Source organism: Ictidomys tridecemlineatus, chromosome 1, assembly GCF_052094955.1.
Source record: "Ictidomys tridecemlineatus isolate mIctTri1 chromosome 1, mIctTri1.hap1, whole genome shotgun sequence".
NCBI classification, from domain to species: Eukaryota; Metazoa; Chordata; class Mammalia; order Rodentia; family Sciuridae; genus Ictidomys; species Ictidomys tridecemlineatus.
Genome location: NC_135477.1, coordinates 178,364,435 through 178,386,523, shown reverse-complemented (window position 1 = coordinate 178,386,523; position 22,089 = coordinate 178,364,435). Strand labels below are relative to the sequence as shown.

The 22,089-nt window shown below is 48.4% G+C and overlaps 1 protein-coding gene across 6 annotated transcripts in view; it reads right to left on the bottom strand.

Annotated features, from left to right (window-relative positions):
* The window catches only part of Wwc1 (WW and C2 domain containing 1), a 146,441-nt gene that overhangs the window by 39,271 nt on the left and 85,081 nt on the right, over nucleotides 1–22,089 (bottom strand). For all 6 annotated transcript variants that reach the window (XM_040272079.2, XM_021732790.3, XM_040272080.2 and 3 more), the window contains 7 exons: nucleotides 21,989–22,065; nucleotides 20,645–20,724; nucleotides 15,208–15,337; nucleotides 13,409–13,555; nucleotides 12,215–12,288; nucleotides 7,888–8,130; nucleotides 554–643 (listed from right to left, as the gene is read on the bottom strand). In XM_040272079.2, the coding sequence (XP_040128013.2) occupies nucleotides 554–643; nucleotides 7,888–8,130; nucleotides 12,215–12,288; nucleotides 13,409–13,555; nucleotides 15,208–15,337; nucleotides 20,645–20,724; nucleotides 21,989–22,065 (841 nt within the window). The remainder of the gene's footprint in view (nucleotides 1–553; nucleotides 644–7,887; nucleotides 8,131–12,214; nucleotides 12,289–13,408; nucleotides 13,556–15,207; nucleotides 15,338–20,644; nucleotides 20,725–21,988; nucleotides 22,066–22,089) is intronic.

Genomic DNA, 22,089 nt, shown 5'->3' with positions numbered 1-22,089 from the left:
TGCCTCTGCCTTCCCAGGCACTGAGCTTACAGGTGTGCAACTCCGCAGCTGGCCATGATATTGTACTATATTTGAACCCAACCTGAAATATTTCTTACTGTTTTTCTTAAAATCAGCTCACTTTTTTCTACCTTAAAATATTTACTTTAAAAGGGAACCTGACATCCTAAGTGCTATTTGAAAAGCAGTAGCACCTGCTACACAAAGAAGGCAACCGTTTAAAAAAAAAAAAAAATCTAATAAACACAAAATTCTGGTGTCAATTCCAGTGATGCACTGCTGCCCTCCTGAGCCAGGCCGGACCCTCTTGCTCTAGAGCGGAGCAGAAGAGGCCTCTTCAGACATGCCAGTGCCTGACCGGGGCCCTCTCAGTGGGAGCAGCTCAGGGAGGGGAAAGACCTTGTCCCCGCCACCCTCACCACCATTTCTGAGCTTTCACCCATCTACATTGGAGCCAGAGAGGACAAGTCAAGGTCAGATCTCAGCTGGGCCACCTGGGAACACCTGCACCTGGCCTTCCCCAGGGGGCCGGTCACCCAGGGCCACTACTCACCTCTTCAGTTGTGAGTGTAGAGCTGCTACCTGCCTGGTGGCCTCCTCCAGCTCTCTGACCAGCTGGTTCCTCTTGCTGTTTAACTTTAACCTGGAGGGAGAGAAAGCACAATGGGAATATGTCAAAGGGATCCGGCTCTCCATGTCCCCCCAGCTCCCAGAAAAGAAGCACCGGCATGTGCTCTTTGGAATGCACACTCAGCCCAAAGACGCATCTGTAAGAACTTTCTGGAAGCAGTTTCCTACAGTGTTTGGAGAAGTACAGCCTCTACCTATATTATAATATAGGATATATATAGCAGGCAGAGCGATTGCTGTGTTACTTACCTAGCCCCTGTCAGGCACTGTGCTAGGAACCTTGGGATGCAACCTCAATTTGGTCACACGATGATACTTGTATAGTAAGAAAGATTTTTACCACTTTACATATGAGGACATGGAGGCTCATAGAATTAAATAATCGACACAGAGCTACAGAATTAGTGGCAAGAGTGAGGATCCCACCCAGGCATTCCTCGTTCACCTTGTTTTCTCCTTCCTTCCCTGAATTATTATTTTCTCCTTCCCTTCCTCCCTCCCACCCCCCCCTCCTTCTTTCTCCCCTTCCTCCCTCCTTCCTCCCCTTCTTCCACTGACCTTACTGAGTGCCTACATCACACTAGATGCTGATGGTGCTACTGGGGATAAAGCAGCGAGTGAAACGGAACTTGCTTCTGCTCCTACAGAGTTCCCCTTCTACTGTGGCAGGTGAGAACAGGTGGTAAGAAATGCTTAATTAATGCAGTGTATGACAAGTCCGTGACGAAAAGTTCAGAATAGAACAGAATGTAAAAGGAGACACCCCATTTAGGCTTTGAGCATATGACATTGTGGCTCTGATTCCTGGTGTTCACCCTTGTTTGTGTCCCCCTTGGTCCCCAGGGCCACTTCCCAGACTCCTTTGCCGCTGGGAGGGTGGGGCACATGATGGAGTTCCGGCCTATGGAAGGTGAGGTAAAGTCACCTGTGTCAGGCTGAAGTGGTTAAGGTTAACTGGGTCTGTCTCCTGGTCACTGACTCTTGTGGCCTCAAAGGGGAAGTGGCCTAGGTTCTGAATGACCACATGAATGGGCGCCGCTTACTGGGGATACCCAATGAGATATTACATGAGCAAGACACACATTCCTATCATGTTAGTCACCAGAGATGTGGGGGCTATTTCTTGCAGTAGGTGGACACCCCAGTAGAGAAACCTCAGCCAATAATGAGAGATGAACAGGAGGAGCTGGTTAGGGAAAGGCACTTGCCCTCTCCAAGTGAGGTAGGCAAACTTCATTTGCTACACCGAGGACCCCGTGGGCAGGGTGTGCCACTGCTGGCTGCTCCTCCTTTCCTGCCATCGTGCTGGCCTGCTGATCCCTAAACTGGGGAGCACACCAAGAGCACAGCTCACCCAGCCTGGAGCCTGGAGCGGGGTTCATTTCCATTGAAAACCAAGCCACACCGTCTCCCCCCAGTGTGCTGGGCCTCCTTGTAACCAAGGCCAGAGACGTCTTCAGACACCACTGAGGATGGAGAGAGGTGGGTGGGCTTGTTAATGGGCAAGCAGACCTACCTGTAAACTGACAAAAAAGACAGCCAGAGCAGCAGGCAGGGCAAGCTCAACCCCTGGTGCTGTTCTTCTAGAGTCCTGCCTGGCAGAGGTGGGCAGCAGGTGGGCAGCAGGAGCCCATACTGGATGAAATTCAGAATTCTCGGTGGGGTGGACAAGGCTAGGGCATCTCCTGACTCACCAAAAGAGCAAAGTCCTGAATGGGTGTGAGGTCTGGGGTGCAGAAGTGGGGCTCACAGTTTCTAACAGAACGAGCCACAGAGGCTGTTCCGGGAGTAAACGCAGGTCCCCACTGGAGCCTGGACAGGATGCTGAGGGAACTAAGTTGGCCTGTAGTGGCTTCCTGAGCATGGCAGGGGCAGTCATGGGCAGGTGCCAAGGCTTCCCTCCAGCAGCCTGGGCTTAACAGGCCAGATGGCCTGTGTGTGATGCCCGGCACATGCTGGAAGGCCAGGAACACATCCAGTGTGGAAGCAGGCAGAAGATCCAGCAGGTGGGACTGGAAACCCCACACGCTGAAGCTCAGCACCTGGGGTGCTGGTTAAAATCACAAGAGCCTGCGCCATATCTCAGGCCTGGAAAAGTGGTCCCTGGGGCAGGGGCAGAGCCCACGCTCTAAAGAGCACCTGGCATGACTGCACACCAGCTCTGACTGGGGAGGGGGGCGTGCGAGGAAGGAGGGAGGTGGGGTTGGCACCTAGAGTGTGAGAAAGCCTGCGGTTCAGATGGATTTGTGATGGGGTGTGGCAGGAGACATGGGTGGCCAAGAGGCACCTGGGGGTGTTCACTCCTGTTCTCAGACACACCTTGAATGGGAAAGGCCATTGTATGAAATGAGGTTCATATTAAATCCATTGGGCTAAGAGTGTGAACAGGGAGACAGGAAACACACTAAAAGACAGGCAGGCAGGCAGGCAGACAGACAGACAGAAACACACACACACACACATACATACACACACAGGACAGAAGAGAAACAAGCAAGGACAAATCCAGATAAAAAAGGAGCCGAAAGCAAAGAGCTACAGGTACATCAGCACTGTTCCCACCATTCTTGTAGGTCCCCTTCCCAGACTCCTCTTGGGACACACCTGGCTCCCTACCTTGTGCTTCCCTATTATCATATCTCCCCAGGAGGACCCTGCCCTCCAGGACCCGCCACTTGCTGCTCAGCAGGGGGAGGAGTGGAGACATTGGCTTCCCTGGACTGGTACATGAACCCTCTACTCCAGAGCAGCCATGGGACTGTGGCTAGATGGGGTGAAGACCACAATTGGGGCCTTCTGACTGGATAATAGCCTAAAGTGGGCACTGGCTCTGCAACCAGCTTCTGAAGCCAGTTCTGCTGCTCAGTGACGTCAGGCAAACCTCTGATCTTCATCTGTAAAAGAGGGGATTGCTTTCAGGGTGCCTGGGAGCTTTAAATAACATAGAACACAAGAAGGCACTTTTACCTGTAGTCTATCTTAGGGGTTTTAAAGAGAATCAATCTCTAGTCCTAATTTCAGGAAATGAAAATTTTTGATAGCAGGGAAGGGCCTCAATTAACACTCTGGTCCAGCCACTTGCCTTCACAACTATATGATACTTTCTCCTGTGTTCCACTTACCCAGTGACAGGTGAGGGCCAATCATCCATTCCTGTTAGTGGAGGATGAAGGAGAAGAAGTGGATACACTTTGAACATCTCTTTGGGTAGTCCTGATAATGTTCTTGGTGGGAAGAGATGGGCACCAGTGACCTGTCACGGATCCTTTGTGCCATGAGGAGCCAGGAAGGGGCTCATCAACTTGGTCTAGCAGGCACTGAGCCACATGCTACTAGAGCTCACTCAATTGCGAGGATGCTACTACAAGCTGCTTGCTCCTGAAGGGCCCCTCGCCTGATGATGCAGAGAGAGCAAATGTAGATACTGCTTCTGTGGGGATACAACTGGGCTTCCTCCTCTGATAACCACTGGGAAGAGGGATTCATGTGCTAATCACCTCAAACACACCCCCTCTAGAAAATCACGAGTTATAGAAGAAAACACTGAGGAAAGACTTGAAGACATTGGTACAGGCAAGGACTGTGTGGATAAGACCCCAAAAAGCACAGGCAGGAAAAGCAAAGGTGCACGAGTGGGATGCTATCAAAACAAGAAGCAAAGGAAAAGAACATGGTGAAGGCGCCCTGGAATCCAGGCACGTTCCTCGGCTTTTAGTTTCAGAAGTCTCTGAGTGAAACCCCTCGGAGGAGAGGGAACACTGCTCTCAAGACTCCAAGATGGGACGAGCTCACAAAACTGTCTCTACGGACACAGGAAACGATGCTATCAGAGCAGAGAGGGGGAAAGTGCCAGAGCCAGAAGAGCAAGGAGACACCACTTGCACAGGTGGGGAGGCACAGGTGTCAGAAAAAGGTGAAAACCGACATTTGTATGGAGGAATCTACTGACAGAAGATGGCAGAAAAACCTTGTAGAAGTCAGGTGTCCTGGATAAGCAAGCGGATTCGCTGTTAGATGGAAGAGCACTAAAGAACAGGCTTCAGAATGAAGCGGGAGAAGAGACCTTCCTTGGTCACGCCCCTGATGTTGAATGATCATTTGGAATTTCAAGGGGTTCGTGGTGCATACACATCTAAGGCAGAACTAGAGATCACAGGAGATAAGTCATGTGACATTCAAAAACCAAAAACACAGCGATGATAACCTCAAACTTTCAGTTTAAGGTTTAAAGCATTGTTTTATATTTGTCTTAGGTTATACAATGTATATTAAATAAAAACCTTGTCATATGGTATACTTCATAATGATTGTAAATTAAACTATACTAGATTAGTATTCTGGCTAATCTCAGCTTATAAAATACTTATTATATTTTACTAGTCTAAATGATAATTGCAATTCTGAGTTTTTAAAGAAAGGCTCTTCTTGAAGTCAATTATGTTGCTCCAAATTTATCTGAGGATTTATTTTAAACTTTGACTAATGTACGGCAAGAGACAGTCTGCCAAGGAGCCAGGCGTGGTGGCTCATGCCTGTAATCCCAGCAGCTGGGGACGTAGAGGCAGGGGAATCACGAGTTCAGTCAGCCTCAGCAACTTGGGCCCTAAGCAACTCAGCAAGATCTGTCTGAAAGGAAAAAAATAAAAAAGGCTGGGGGTATGGCTCAGTGGTTAAGTGCCCCTGGGTTCAATTCCCAGTACAAAAAAAAAAAAAAGAAAAGCTCAAATGATCTGTTCAGAAATTTCTCCTATACAAAAATAGCCAACAAGTACAAAAAAATCACTCAACATCTCTAATCATTAGGCAAATGTGAATTAAAACTACAATGAGATATTATCTTACCCCAGATAGAATGGTCATGATAAAAAAGACAAATAAATATCCAACACTGGCGAGGATGCAGAGAAAGGAAATAGCACTGGCGTTAATGTCAATTCATACAACCACTATGCAAGACAGTACGGAGGTGCTGTTAAAAACAGAATCACCGTGGAATGATCCAGCAATCCCACTAGTAGGTATGCATCCAAAGGATGTCCATCCTTACATCAGAGAGACACCTGTACTCCCATATTTAATGCAGCACTATTCACAATAGCAAAAGTAATCAACCAGGTGTCCACTGCCCGATGAGTGGATAAAGAAAATGAGATATAAATATATACACACACAATGAAACTGTCCAGCCATAAAAAAGAACAAAATCCTGTCATTTGGGGCAAAGATGGACAGATGCGCAGGACATGGTAAGTGAAATAAGCCAGACACAGGAAGGTTCTCACTTAGGTGAGAAGTCAGAAAGGTGATCTGCGGAAACCAGGAGTGAATGATAGGTATGAGAGGCTGGGAAGAATGTTGGTTGTGGACAGAGGGAGGTCAGGCAATGGATCCCCAAGTTACATAGGGGGAGTCAGATCCAGTGTTGCACACCACAGTAGGGTAACTACCATCTGCAACAGTTTTTATGTGTGTGTTTCAAAATAACAAGGAGAGTCTGAAGGTTCCCAGGACAGAAATGATAAGTGTTTGGGGAGATGGAAATGTCAGTTTTCCTGACTGGGTCATTATACAATATATACATATACTTAATTACCATATTGTACCCCATAAACATGTGCAAATATTATGTGTCATTAAAAAAAAGAAAAAGAAAAATCACTAGCCTTGACTCTAAGTTCATAAGGGCAGGAAATTTGCAATAAAATCTGCTACCAAAAAGTAAAAAGAACCAGAATAGATTTGAAGGTCAACAGGCAAGGCCCATACCTCAATTTCTGTTTCCTCCAAACTGCCCTGCACACAGAGCATGTGCAAAAAAATGGTTTTTTTTTTTTTGAAGAAGTGGATAAACCACTGGTTGATGGGCAGGTGAATGGGTGGGTGTGGAGCCAGGGACTGCAGGACCTCCCATGAACACAGAGTCACACTGTGCAGGGTGGGTGTGGGAATGATGCAGACACTAGTGGAAATGCATACACAAAGTCTGGTATGAGAACAGGGGCTTCAGGGTATATCATGACCACAGATGAGGCTGATTCACTCTATTTTTTAAAACTTTGGATTAGTCGCCAATACTTAAATATTAAAAATTCATTTTTTTTAATTGGATGTAGGTCAGTAGTGGAGCACTTGCCTAGCATGTGTGAAGCCCTAGGTTCTTCTCCAGCACCAAAAAAAAAAAAAAAAAAAAAAAAAAAAAAATGTGTGTGTGTGTGTGTGTGTGTGTGTGTATGAATATAAATAAAATACGGAACCTCGGGCAGCCCAGGGCCCACACTTTCACCTGCTGGAGCAGGGAGATGGCACATGCTGTAGACAGCGGGCTCTGTGCACTACGGTCTGACGTGGACTGCCACCAGGCACTTCCACAACCTGTTGATCCCTATAAGCATAACAGTTTACAACCTGGACACACCAATGGGCTTCAAACTGTAGTCACTTAGGATGTGGTGGGCCATAAGCAGCATGAAGCTTGAAAAGAAATACATTAAATACATTCGTCCTGTGGTATTCTGGGAGATCTGTTGCAGACTCACATACAACACACACACATGTACATGCACACTTGGATACTGAAATCCACAGTTCAAATTTCTTATGTGTATGGGGTAGTATTTGCATAAAACACATACATATTTTCCTATATACTTTAAATCATCTTTAGATTATTATAATACCTAATACGATGTAAATGCAATCTCAAATAGCTGTTACACTGCACTGTGTGTTCGTACTTTTTGTTATATTATTTAAAAATTTGTTTTTTCTTCACCTTCTCAATCTGCAGTTGGCTGAATCTATGGATATGGACGCCATGGATACCGAGGGCTGATTATCCAACAGAAGACATCGGAGGACACAGAAAGCACATACTCTACTGTGCCAAGCTTGTGTATTTTAGGTTACAAAACGAAATGTGAAACACTGTCACAAAGTTGGAAAACGAGTGTCCTCAAGGATTCTGAGTTATGGGGCTCACTTCCATCAGAAGATTCACTTCTGAAAGGCGGTGCCCAGGCAGGAAACTTTGGGCAACATGATTGAGCTCCAGGTGGCTGGTGCGCTGGGTGGCAGACCCCTTCCCCAATAAGCTACCATGGAGGCTGTAAGACGCCTAAACTGACACTGCTCATGGAGAAGTCAGGTGCCCAAGGTGTGCCCCTCACCGCTGGACCCTGCTGGGCCAGAGGACAGACACATTCCCTAACCCAAGCCCCTGGGACACACCTGGTTCATACTTCCCAGCCCCAGACCCACCTCTCTGTCAGCGCCTTGCTCTGGGTATCCCGGGCTGCCTGCAGGTCCTTCTCCAGACGCTTCCGAGCCATCTCCAACTGTTCCACCTCCCCCTGTGTCCACTTCCGGGGGCTGATGAAGCGCATCTCCTTCAGCAGCTCCTCCTTCTCGTTGATGAGGATCAGCCGGTCCCTCTCTGAGTCTAACACCCCGGGCCAGGCCTCACTGTCAAGCTTGGCCAGCTGGATCTTCAGGTTGGCGATCCTGGGGGCGGAAAAGGGGAGATCCACTGGTGTGAACAAAGGCACTGTGGGGACAGGGAAGGAGACTGTGCTTCTACAGACAGAAGGAACCAGGGGCCAGGAGACCCTCAGAGCACTCTTTGGCAGTTACAGTCTTCCTTTTGATCAGTTTCTAACAAACACATGTTGGTGCCTATCATGTCCCAACCATGAAGTCATCTCTAGGGTACAGACATGAGCTAAGCAATGCCCCCAAGCCTGCTACATGAGAGACTTGGATCCAATACCAGGCAATAACCTCTTTCCATGAGCTGTGTGACCCTGGGCCAATTGTTCACCTCTCTGAAGAGAATAAATAAAGCTCCTTCCTTATGAGGTTGTGGTTCAAGATTTTAATGCAACTCATAAACCCTCAAAGCAAAGTACTTGGCACACAGTAAGCCCTCAATAAATGTTTCTGTTGCTACTGTTGTTATTACCTGGTTGGACCACTTATTAGTTATGTAACACTAGGTAAACTCCCCAAGACCTGAAGATAAGAAAAACAATCACTCATCCTTTGGACTGTGAGGATCAGCAGTAATGTCTGCAGGGTGCCTGCTACACAGTACGCACTCTGCCAATGACAGCTGTGGACAACTGGGGTCTTGGTGACTAACCATGTGTTCTCAGTCCAGAGAGTGGTGGTGGTGCTATTGAAAAGCCATGCATTTGGGGGTTCAGATGGTTTGAGTGGAATCCTGCCTCTGGCCTTTGTGAAAAAAGGTGGGGCCGGGGGTGCAGCTTGGTGGTTGAGCATGTGCTTTGTATGTGGGAAGCCCTGGGTTCAATCCTAAGCATCACCCACAAAAAAAAAAAAAAAAAACAAAACACATTTTGGTGTCACATTTGGTGCCTGGTATACTGAAGGCACTTAAATAAATGCTAAGGGAAGAAATCAGCAGCCTTGCCTCTTAACTTCTCTAAGACTCAGGATCCTCGTCTGTAAGGTGGGGATAATGACGGTACCTACAAGGTGGGTTATAGAAAAGAAGCAGTAAGATCTCTTTAGATATTGCCAAGTATTATATAGACATGAGGAAATATTACCACTAAAATAAGATTCCCAGTGTAATGAAGAGTACTGCTAGAAATACCTGAAAGTAATTATGCCATGATCCTTTAGACTTGACCTATTCAAATCACGTCTGGGCCTCACTCCTTGGCCTTACCCCATCCCATCAGGGCAGACACACAGGAGTTGTTAACCTCACTGGATATATGCCTGACGGCTCACCTGAGACTGCAAATCACAAACATGGCCAATACTTGTTGGGAGCTGAGACCTATGGCCTGCAGCTCAGTCTGATCTGTGGTCAGTGTGGTTGAACTCATCGTACCAAAACATCGTTGGAGACAAGACCCCTTGTCATGAGTAGCAAAAACTCCATACACAAAAACACCTCGAGTTTTGCTCCTTCCCCAGTCAAGTTTCCCAGTAGGAATCCTTACGGTTTACCATTCGGTTTCACATTGATATATACAGCAATCCATGAAGGTTAGCTATGGGGCAACTTCATAGAGCCCTGCTATCTCCAGGGCTCTGAGCAGCTCTGAGGATGGCATCAAAGGTCTGGCAGCTAGACTCTAAACAGGACACTGAGGAGTGATGGATGCTTTCCTGGGTGTACTTTCTAGGGTGCTATCCCTATGCCATTGCTGCTTAAAATCAGAGTAACTCATCCTCCGGAAAATCTGAGGGAAACTGTCAACGTCTCAACTTCGAAACACACTTGACAAAACCTGACGTGTGACGATCAGACATTCACTATGGCTACCTCCCTTCCTTCACAAATCCTGCAGCCCCTGCTTTCCTACTCGGCAACCTCTTCTGCCTCCTTTACACCAAATCTAGCTTTGGGTGGAGGCGGAGGTAAGAAGCCGGGTAAAGTCAGATGAGCCAGGAAGCTCTGTGATAATTTTAATGGCTTGACCCCAGAGGGAACACTTCAGTGCTTCAGTCTCTCCAGGACTGGTTACGTAGGACAGGCATTACTGCAAGCTGGAATAGATCCAAGTGACTGTCCAAACACACACGTTCTGCTGTTTTGCTGAATCCCTAGTGGGAAGGGGAAACAGTTCAAAGGCATCTGCTTCCCTCCACCTGACCATTATCGAATTCTTCCTTCTTTTGCTAACAACACCATGGTGTGCCCATGGAAAACTTCTCCTCCCATACTTTTAAGTTGCTTGGTTCCCCCAAAGCTGACCTCAGTCTCCTTCTAGCATGAGCATATGACCCATGCGTGGACCTTCATGGAATTCTAATCCTCCTGCTCCCACCCACCCTACCAGCCGTGCATCAGTGATTGGTTCATCCAAAACTGTCAGTGAATCTCAAGTTATTTTGTGGGTCTGGGGACTAAACCCAGGGCCCTGAACAGGCAAGACAAGCACTTTTGCCACTGAGCTACATCCCAGCCTTTGAAACTCATTAAAATTGTTGGGAAAGGCAGGTCCCCTTTCTACTGGGGTTGCTACCCTGGTTGTATGTAAGCTTAGAATTGTTGAGGGTCATCTTGTCACCTTGGGAGAAAAACCTGTTTGAAATGAAGCCAAAACATGGGGCTGGGGATGTGGCTCAAGCGGTAGCGCGCTCGCCTGGCATGCGTGCGGCCCGGGTTTGATCCTCAGCACCACATACCAACAAAGATGTTGTGTCTGCTGAGAACTAAAAAATAAATATTAAAAAAAAAAATTCTCTCTCTCTCTCTCTCCTCTCTCACTCTCTCTTTAAAAAAAAAAAAAAAAAGAAAGAAATGAAGCCAAAACAAAGACAGCGAGGTGGAGAATATAGAGATGATATCTATGTAACGTTGAGTACCTGGATCCAGTCAAGCCTGAATCTATATTCCCCCAGGATTTTGGAGTTAGATAAGACAATAAATTCCCTTTTTGTTTCTTCCTCTAGTTTCTCACACATTTCTGTCATAGCTGCAGAGAATCTGGTGCTAACGGAAGGTTGGGAGAGAAGAACTGGGCATTACCACACTCTACCCAGCCTGGCTGAGAGAATTCATGGGCCAGGCAACTTAGTCCATGGAGGAATGGCTGTAATACGCCTGGATTCATTCACTAGCAGATGCTCAGGGGGTTCTTTCCCAGTAGGGCTGACTCAGTGTATAGGAAGATCATGAACTTGAAACCAGAATGTCTAGGGTTCCAATTCTAACTGTACAACCTGGAAAAGCCATGAAACATCTTGCTAAACTCTCTCCCCTCTAAATATGGAAATAATAAGATAGAAGCTATGGTATGAGGTTGCTTTTAAAATTAAATAAGATAATAGATGCACAAACGTCTTAATATTGCTGGGTGCAGTGGCACATGCCTATAATCCCAGCGACTTGGGAAATGCAGGCAAGAGGATCAAGTTCAAGGCGAGTCTCTGCAAGTCAGTGAGACTGTCTCAAAATAAAAAACAAAAATGGCTTGGGGACATGGCTCGGTGGTAGAAGAGCCCCTGGGTTCAATCTCCAGTACAACAATAAATAAACAAATAAGATGTTTTAGTACAACAAGCAATCTGTTTATGCCTATTAACAGATGCTCTAAAAATGTCAGGTTTGATTATTATTTTATTTGTGGAAGTGCAACCCAGCCGCTTTGGATTCCATGAAGCCACATCTTTATGGAGTTGAAACTCAGTTGAAAAGCACAACCAGCTTGCGGTCATGCAGGAGATGTTGTAGTGGATAGTGTCTGTAGTCCTCTTAGCCTATTGCCAAAAATGACCAAACAAACCTGTGGATCCTCCAAACCAAACTGCTTCCAGGATCATCAGAAAACTTTGATTACAGAAACCAACACAAGAAGGAGAAAGATAAATCATCTTTGAGAGGTTAAGCAGATTTGGGTTCAAAGCATAGTTCCATACTCTACACAGTGTCCTGAGCAAGGCACTGCCTCTCTAAATTCCAGAGGATTAACATAAGAGGACTATACTACCTACCTTCGTAATTTTGGGGAGGGTTAAACAGGGTGGGAATGCAAAAAGCTGGGCTTGGAGCAGACCCCCACCATATGACTGTAGGAACCCCACAGCCCTAGCACCAGCCTGGAGTTACCTTCTTTTAGCCTCTTCATATCGAAGACGCAGTCTGACCTTTTCTGCCAATTGATTGTTGCCGCTGGTGCCGAACTAGAGGGCGAGAGCAGAGTCGGGAGTTACACAGCTATTGTGGCCGCTGCTGAGCTATGTTTCGAGAGCTCGGGAAGGACTTGACAGCTTGTGTGGGGCAGAGCATAGAACAGCCCTCGATTCTTGGGCTGGCTTGTGGATGGCAGGGAAGCTAGTTAAGCAAAAAATACTTCTCTTCCTTCAGGTCATGGAAACAGTCTCAAACTGACATCCATCCCTTGAGGAAGAGAAGCTGAGGGTCTAGAAGCCCCAAATGGCTCAGAGCCAATGGAGGCAGGAGAGGTAGCAGGTGAGAAGAGACAGGGACAGGAAATCCATAAGAAAGCCATCCTGGGGTGCTGGGAGGGGGGCAGTAGAAAACTCAGGCTGCAGTCAGGACTCAATCCTGACCACGCATGGAGAAGGTCCTAGGATTTAGGAGGCACAGGGTCTCTTCACGAATACTTGGCTTACATGTGGCTTTTAGCCGGACATGTGGATGGTGTGGGGATGGAGGGAACAGCTCCATTCTCTGTGCTCCTCTGTCAAGAGCCACAAGAAGCTACAAGGTTCCCCAGACAACACATGGATACAGCTTCTCTTCCCAAGCCGGAGGATGCCCCTGACATTTGACGGGAGTAGTCTTTAGTACAGAAGCTGGAGGTAGTCTGGCTATGTCGTCTGCTCTAGTGAAACTCTCCAAAAGTTACAGCTCACCATGAGTGGGTGCTACCCATGATCCCCATCGGAACAGTGCTTCACTGCTCATGACCCACTGGGACTGCGCTTTAATTAGGAGTCACACAGCTGTGTGAAAGCGGCACACATAGCTTTGGGACTAGCAGGAGGGAAATATCCTCTGCCTTCCAGCTGAATGAAGCTGCGCACAGTATGACAGAAACCAGAGGAAGACACTTTGTCCTTTAAAAATGTTTTCCATGCAGGTCTAGAGGCACCAGTACTTGGCCAGGTAATGTCAGAGTGGAGGAGCCCTGAGCTGGTGTGCTTCCCTGCCCCACCCGCCAGAGCTCTGGGGCCAGGAGCTGTGAGAAAAGGCGCTCCCCAGGGTGGAGCTGGCAGCCAGTGAAAGCAAGCAGAGGGCACCTGCCTGGAAGCCCTCCTGTGGGACCCGCCTACTCACACTCCCCGAGATGTCCGTCTGGGAGCTCACGTCCAAGTACTGTTTCGGCAGTGGGAAGCCTGAACTCTCCAGAGAGCTGCTGCTGGACCATAGGTCCGAGTGAGACCCTCTGTCGGTGCAGAAGCCGTCCTTGAGCATGGTGAGGCTCTGCAGGCAGAGGGGGACAGTGGGTAGGTTAGTCATGCATCTTCCAGGTCTGCCAGGCACTGTGGGCTTTCCTCGGCATCTTCTCTAATAAAGGAATCTGTGCTCACCCCTGACACCCAGCTGATGCCATGCAGAGGACTCCGAGTGGGCACTTACAGGACCTTTTACATGGAGACAGTAGGGTGCATGTGGGCTCAGCCCAGGGCACAATCCCTGCTGTGTCTTCTAGCTGTGCCATCTAAGCTGGAATGATTAACTTGTCTATGCCTCAACTTCCTTTCCTGTAAGATGGGAATGACCCTAGGTGCTACCTTACAGGGCAGTCACATTGATTAAACTGATGACAGTGTGAAGTGTGGTATAGCCAACACTCAGCAATGGTCGGTTTCACTAAGAGCTCACTGAATCCTGACAATAGCTCTTTGAGGAATGACTTGTGATTATTCCCCCTTTTATCAAGGAGAAACTGGCAATGGTCAGAGCCAGGATTTGGACTTGACTTTGTTGCTCTGTGTTCTTAACTGCTAATCACAACAGGAATGCTCCTTGCTGTCCAGGAGCACCCTGACTGAATGTTTTCACTGGGCTGCTGTCTCGGGCAGGAATTGTGGAAATACTCTGTCTTAGAGCATAAAGCTTCCTTTACTTAGCAACTTGCAGCCAGCAGCCCTGGATCTCGGACTTTTAATCTGCCAATGACAACCATGATAGAGATCTCTGAGGTCAGGGTGGTTCCTGTGTGGGGAGGTGGTATGCCCAGGGGTTAAGCAAATAGGCTTTTGAGTCAGGTGCTGGGGGGGGGGTTGAATCCTGGCTCTATCTGTTGTACTGAGTCCTGCAGTCCTTATCTGTAGAATCAAATTAAAGCAGAGTTGATATAGAAGACAAGTCAGGCCCATTGCACCAATGTATGCAAAGTCCTTGGCACAGCTGCCTGGCGTGGTAGAGAATAACTCTTCTCCTGTGTTCAATTCTCAGCACATAGTGAGAACACACATACACAAAATGATTACAGAGATACGTATTGCATTCTGATGTTGAGGTTAACGATGCTGAAACCATCTCCTTCCATTTGCTTCATTGAAAGATAAACCCAGTGGCCAGAGCTAGTGGCAAGGACATGGCCTTTGGGGTATGCCTGACGGTGACCACCCCAGCTTTGCCCCTGACCCTATGTGGCCCCAGGTCAGCCATCTAGTACACCGAAGCCTCCAATCTTTCCTCTATGAAATGGGACCAAACTCCAAGAAGACTACTCAAGGTCAAGTTGCTCTTGTCTGAAATGCCTGGGACAGGAATTGTTTCAGACTTGGATCTTTACAGATGCTGGAATGTCTGCATATACACTATGAGCTATCTCAGGAAGGGACCCAAGTCTAAACAGGAAACTGTTGTCCACATGGCTTATGTGCACAGCCAGGAGATGACCTCATAGGAGACCTTCGGTGCACCTGTGTTCCACCACAGGTCAGGTGTGGCATTTCCCATGAGGGCATGATGTTGGTGGTCAAAAGTTTCAGAGAGCATTTCGCAGTCTGGATTTTTGGCAAGGAGTAAAAAGAGGGCAGTGGTCCCGAGGGACGTGGGAAGAACGTGCATGCAGGGGTACAAGGAGGACTGAACTGGGTCCATGTGATTGGGAACGCACGTACCTTAAGGAGATCTTGCTTTTCCTTTTCCCCACAGGTGATGGCCTTCTTGATGGCTTTGGTTTCTCTCAAGACAGCCTGAGCTTCATCCAGTTTGTAGCTGCCCTGGGCATCAGACATTTTCTTATCGATTCTAGGAGACAGGTGATGGCAAAGGTCACACCCAGGAGGGACAAGGTTTCCCCAGGGGAAGTGCAGGCCAGTACTTCAATTCCCCAAGCAGTCTCCTCTCTGTCCTGCATGCCCTCCCTCTTCAGGTCCCACTTGTGGGGTGTGGCGCGGAAGGTCCCTGCTAAATCACAAATGTCCCACAGCAGGCAGCTGCAGAAATAAGCTGCTTTTGAAACCAAGAGTCCTAAGCGTGGGCCCTCACAGGGAGCCTCTGGATCCCCTCCCTGGTCCTCTAGGCAGGGAAGGCAGAGGCCCGGATACCAGACATAGAGCGGTGACACTGCACCCCTTCTGTCCTTGATGATCATTTCCTACAGGAGCATCCCTGTCTTGACTCTGCACGGCTCGGGAACAGAGCTGAGCGTGTGTGAATAGTTTCAGCCTCTGGCACAGGATGGTTTCAATCTGGGCATCTCGATCTCCACCCACTTGATAAACTTGACCACCAAAACCCTCCTCTGTTCATGGCCTCCCTAAGCTTCCATGTGCATGTCTCCATACATTGCCTACGGTCTTCTGGGGGAGGGAGCCAAAATCACTCTTGTTCAAGAAGCACCATCCTTGATAATTATATATGTTGAATCACAGGATCAAAACTCCCAGAGGAGTAACCTTGGATACGGCTCCCAACCACACAGGGTCTCCGTTTCCTCCTCTGAAAACGTCTAGAGCACGTCATCTGCCTGGCCCATGCACAAGGAGTTGTTAGGGATGTCAAATGGGGTGAAGGATGGCAAATCCTTTGGTGAGCTAGGAAGTGCTGCACAAATGAAAGTGCTGCACAAAGACACCTCAAGCCCAGAGAGCTCACTGGCTTATCCAGGACCTAGACGCAAATTTGTTTGGATGGGGGCAAAAGGTGTTTAAGAAAGGGAAAAAAGTAAAATAAAGCTAGAGCTAAGCTAATTTTTTGTTTGTTTGTTTGCTATATTTTTTACAAGGCTGAAATGGATCTCAGGCCATGCAGGTATTCTACCACCAGACTCCAACCTAAAGGTCCTCACACAGTTTTCCAAAGGTCAGACCAAACCAGATGGTTGTTGTTGGTGGTGGTTGGGGAAGTCCGGGCTTCTGGAGAAGAGGGCTGGAGGCAGGCGGGAGAAGGATCTGAGAGCAGATCTGAGAGTGCTTTTAACTGCTTCACACTTTCATCAAAGGCTGGGGCTGCAGCTTCAGTAGAGGGTGGAGAAGAGGAAGTCTTACAGTCTGAGGGACACCACAAGCCCATTATTTCAGGATGAGAAAGCCTCCTAGGCATTCCTCTCTGCTTTCCTGCTAGAGGCCAAATTGTTCTGGGCTAAAAATAGCTGGAATGGGGAAATCACTGCTCTGAGCAGGTTGGTTTTCACCCTGTCTCATGGCCTCATCCTCTGGGCCTGGGGTGGAGGAGGAGAGAGGGAGGCAGGGAACGTGGTCTCCACACAGCCTCCCCTGCGGTTACTTCAGCCTCCGTGGAGAGAATACAAAGCCTCGTTCATGTCTCCCCACTAAAAATAGCCTGTGGATTCCTTTTGAGGACTGGGGCCTGGGCAGGACCGCCAGGTCCACTGAGATTCATCTCAGATTCAGTCTGAAAAACTGGTGTAGGAACGATTTCCACAGCAGAATCCTGCCCAAGATGCTCTGTAGAGCAATAAGTGGGGAACAAGTGGTCTGGGGTGGGAGGTGGTCCTGCCTCCGACTGGCCAGGGAGGCGAGTGGCGGGTGCAGGGACAGCTATTTGCTTCAGCATGTCCAAGCGCCAGGGTCTGGAGGGGGCTGTGCCCAGCTGTCTTCTGCTAACAGGGTGAGAATGGCTCGGAATCCCCACAGGACCGGGCAGAAGTGGTGTGCCTGCTGGGCTGCACAGAGCCTCTACCTGATTCCTTCAAGGGCCTTAGCAACCAGACTCTGGAATTTGGCTCCAGAAAGTAGCTCTGAGAGGGAACACTCTCAGGATGGAGCTGGGGTGGGAGCGGGTGGGGGAGAACAAAGGGTCACCATTATGTATGCAGTGAATGAATCTTTTTTTCCCCCCATAAAGGCAAAGAAAAGTGGTGTGTGTGTGTGTGTGTGTGTGTGTGTGTGTGTGTTTGGGGTGGGGGGGGTGCGCATGTGTTTTAGGATTTCCAAAGTGCAGCTCTCCTTCCTTTCAGGCTCTCTGAGATTCACACACCCAGTAGCCACACAGAAGCTGGGCAAAGACCGATGGCAGTGGACCATTCCAGGCCTTGTCCAGACAGCTCTTACCTGGGCACAGACCGTTTCTGTGACTGTGCAGGAAGACCCTGCTCCACCCCCCAACCCCAGCCAATCGCCAAGTCCCAACCCCTTCCTATTTGCAGGGGGATCATGGGAGCAGGGGAGCTGAATTCCAAAGCTTGTGTTCAGTTTTTTTTTTCCTTTTCAGGTTCCTCTAAGAGGTTTCCTTCAATCCTTTCCAACCTTTCTCCTTCTTTTTAAAGATGTGGTCATCGACACTGAGTCAAACAAATGGATTCGTAGGGGATGGTAACTGCCGAACACATCTTGGCTGGTACTACTGCCATCATGAATCCAACCCAACCGCGCTTAGGAAACGAAAGAGCTGTGTCCTGTTGGGCTGCACGTCAGCCTCTAGGAGTGAAAATGACATCTGGTCAAAGTGACCAGAGGGAAACTCCTAAGACACTCCTGAGGGTTGAGATCTACCTTCCCCCATGCTCAGCTGAGAGTGGGCATGACCCAGCGGGGAGGTCCCCACTGGACCCTAAAACACTCAAAGGGAGATGGAAGACTTATGTTTCCTAGGCATGGGGAGGGGGCTCTCAGGGATAATGCCACCAAGGGAGGCATCAAGACACAAGCTTTAAAACCCAACAGTCCATACAGTATCAACACACACACACACACACACACAAACACACACACACACACACACACACTCAAATAGTTATAATAACCCAATAGCCCTGGACATGGAGTGCTTAGCATTTCCCTAGCACCAGAAGAAAAACAAAATCCAGTAGTCCTGGGTTCTGGTCCCAGCTCGATGCTTGCTGGCTGGGTGGCCCTGGACATATTTCCAACCCTGTACCTCCATCTATAAAAGAGCAGTACCAAAAAATGTTCTGAAGAGGTAAGAAGAATAAGACGAGATGGCCAGAGTGAAAGGGGCTCCTTAGTCCAGGGTCAAGCTCAGGGCAGATGCAGAGTCTACCCAAGTCCAAGAGGACAACTAGCCAGAGGTCGGCACCCAGCTCCCTCTCACCGAACTCTTCCTACATGCCAGATTCTCTCACGCTCTGGGTAGGGATTTTTCTAATTCAATCTCTATAACCTCAACTCTTTCTGATAGACCTAAAAGCTCAGAAGGGTTAAGTCGCTTTTCCCTGGGATTTGAACCCTGGCCATCTGCCTCCTGAGGCTGCATTCCCAGCCCTCAGCCAAGATGCACAAGAAAGAAGACCCCCTCCTCCCCCACTGCCTGTAGGAGCAAGGGCGGCCAAGGAGTCTTATCTGGGCCAGGTATCAGACACAGGGAGGGGTAGGAGGAGGCTTGCCTTTGGGCTTTCAGTGTCAGCTTACCAAACAACAAGAATTTTCAATGCTGCTCCAGGGCCACAGACAAAGTGGTAAAACAGGTTTGCAGGGGCTAGGAGAATAATGGGAGGTGCTCTAGCCAGAAGCTCTTGAGGACTGCAGAAGCGGGAGGGGAAGGCACACGCTCTGTTAGATGATGTGGGAACGAGTAGCCCTTAAACTATGTGCCCAGAAGCTGCTCGGCCAGAAAGTGGAGGACAGTGACGACTGCTCATTAGGCCAAAAATAGCAATTTTTTCAAAGCTCACACTATTGCTCTGGATTGTCCTTGGTGCTGTTGAAAATTCCCAAGAAGCATAAAACAGAGTCTTTGGACTTAATGAGTTTAGAATCTGGTTTGAGAGATATGATTGGTGCATGTATGTATTCAAATAAATATATACATAAGTAACACACATAAACAAACGGAAAGCTAAAACGTGTAACAATTTGTCAAACAAAAAAACATACCCAATTTACCTTACAGGATATACTGTGGACAAGGTCACCGTTTTTACCACATGTGTTGTACTGGATTCGAGGTGGCCCTCCAGGTGGTGGGGGCTTGTGCAATGGGAGGATATGAATGTGAAATAACCAAACCCCTCACTGGGGTTCACAGTTCATGGAATAGGACTTTTAGAGGACATCCAAAGGCTGGGGTGGTGGCAAAAGAATCGTGACCGTGGACTTGAGAACTCACGAGATGAGGAAAAGCTACAGTCTGGGAGAGACCAAAAGCAAGGGACTATAGAAAGAGCTGTCCGTAGATAGTGTGGCCTTCCTGGGACTCTGAGTGACAGGTCTCTTAAGAAGGTAGAGATCTGGTGTCATGCCAAGTGCATCAGTGAGGACCCCCTTTGTGGTGAGCCCATCAGATACACTGAACACAATTCAAGGACCAGGTCCTGATCACATTATTGTGGTTAACTTAACAAGCTAGCATTTACCGTGCACTTGCTATGTGACTCGGTTTCCTCGTGTATATAGGGGGTTAACTAAAAGAAAATTTCTCACGGAGTTGCTGTAGGAGGGAAGGAGTTTACCCAAGCAGAAACCCTGAAGGCATCTCTGGCACAGAGTAACTGCTTGACAAAGTTTAGCTGGCACAATCACCGGCGTGACAGTGAACACACTGCCCGTAAGAGCCAAAACATCTCCATCTTACTTTGCTGCCTGGCAGCTTCTAAAAGCAAATATGAAATCTGGTCAAGTGATCCTGGGAACTCCGTAAGGCCCCCGTGAAGGGCCATGCATGTGGCATGGTGTAACTTCTCTAATAATTTGTCTATTTCTAGAAGACGTCCCTGTTCCTTCAGTGGGTCACTAGGTGAAGTTGTGGCTCAGGTTAAGGGTCATGGAATTAAAGGGGTAGTGTGTTCGTGTGCATGAGACTCTAGTGGTCTGCCAGAGAAGCCGAGGCGTGTGCACCAGAGTGCTCAGCAACACTGGCTTCGGAGCCTGGATAGTAAGACTTAGATGAATGGAACAGACTTTTGTGGCTCCAGGAGTTCCAAGGAGGATGAGAGCCCTGTGATCTAAAGCGATTCTCCTTTCCTACCTGGGGTCCATGTTGTCAGTCAATGCCATTGGAAAAGAACTTGAACAGAATAGTTAAAGAGCTCATTTTTGAGAGGTGAGGAAGGGATCTAAAGGAGAGAGACAGAGGAGGTGAGGGCAGCTGAGGCGGGGGAGCCGACCCATGCTCTGCCCCGCTGGCTGGACTTACTTCTTCAGGGTCTGAAAACCGCGCTCTTTAAACTGTAGCTCGTGCTGCAGGTGAACCATCTCTCTCTTCAGCTTGTTGACCTGGATGACAGAAGACCACACAAGGGCTGGATCAGAGGCTGACTGAGAGCTACAGGTCTAGAAGGGGAACCCACAGCACCCTGCACAATGACTTGGGCCACACTCCCCGGGCCACACAGGTCACAACACCCTTCCCTCACCAATGTGGGTCTTGTCTCTGCAGCTGCCCATTCAGTCAAACATCCCAGCCAGTTTCCTTAGGTCCTGCCCAGCCAGTCCTTGCTCCAGGGAGACAGGAAGTAGTCAGGAGCTGGCTACCTGACCTCAGAGAGAGCTGGGTCTCCCCAGTTGTTAGCAGTGAGATCTCTCTTAAGCCACTGGGCCATTCTGAGGCTCCCTTTCCTGCTCTCATGGATGAGGATGGCACTTCCCCGGGTTGTGTGTGAGGTAGCAGACAGTGGAGGTGAGAGGAGACAGAGGAACATCAGAGGCGAAACACGTCCCAGAGCCAGGCCCAGCCAATAGGAGGGCTGACTGGCCTGCACAGAAATTAAACTTTGCAAATGGGTTGCTAATAATCAAATATTGAGATATTTGCTAGAAGAAGCCTGGATACACAGTTCCTTTCCAAAATTACCTGAAGGCCTGGCAACATGGAGCTCACATGCCATCATGGGTGCGGTAGACTAGAGCTGAAACTCTAGTACCCCCTAAGAGAGGCCACACCTCCGTAGACTTACAGTCCCCCAACTTCTGACTGCCTCCCCCAGAGCCCATCTCGACCACTTATGTTTTCTGGTAGACATCTGAGCTTGTGGAAACTACTTTGAGTGTACCTAAACTAGTGTTCCAACTACTGACTTTACCAAGAGCAAGATACCTAACCACTGCGTCTTAGTTTCCATATCAGTAAAGTGGGAATAATAACATTCATCTCTAAGGTGGTCAAGAATTAAATAAGAGAGAACATGTAACAGCTAGGAAGAGAGTACGGAATAATAAGAACTTTGGTCTAAGACTTGAATCTCTTGGGCCCCAGGGCCAGTTTTTCAGCTCCCGTCAGCCTTGTTGTTCATCTTTAAGATGTACATGACACTGGCTGCTGCATGGGGCTGCTGCAAGGACAGAGAGGACTTGCCATGACCAGATCAGCACTAGGTCGGGTGTATGGCGACTGTTGTGAGGTGGTAGCTGTTATGACCATCATCCATACCACAACCCCTGCTCTGTTGTTATTATCTGGGGCCTGGCCTGGATGAAGCATCTACTCTGGTCTAGTGGCCCCAGGCTTTGGTGACCTGCAGCATGGCAGAAGAGGCCCTACCCGGGATTTTGCAGTGGCAATCTCGGCTTTCAGGATCTCGGGGTCATACTTCGAGCTGGATGATGAGCCAGAGACCACTGTAATGAAAAACCAAAAGAATT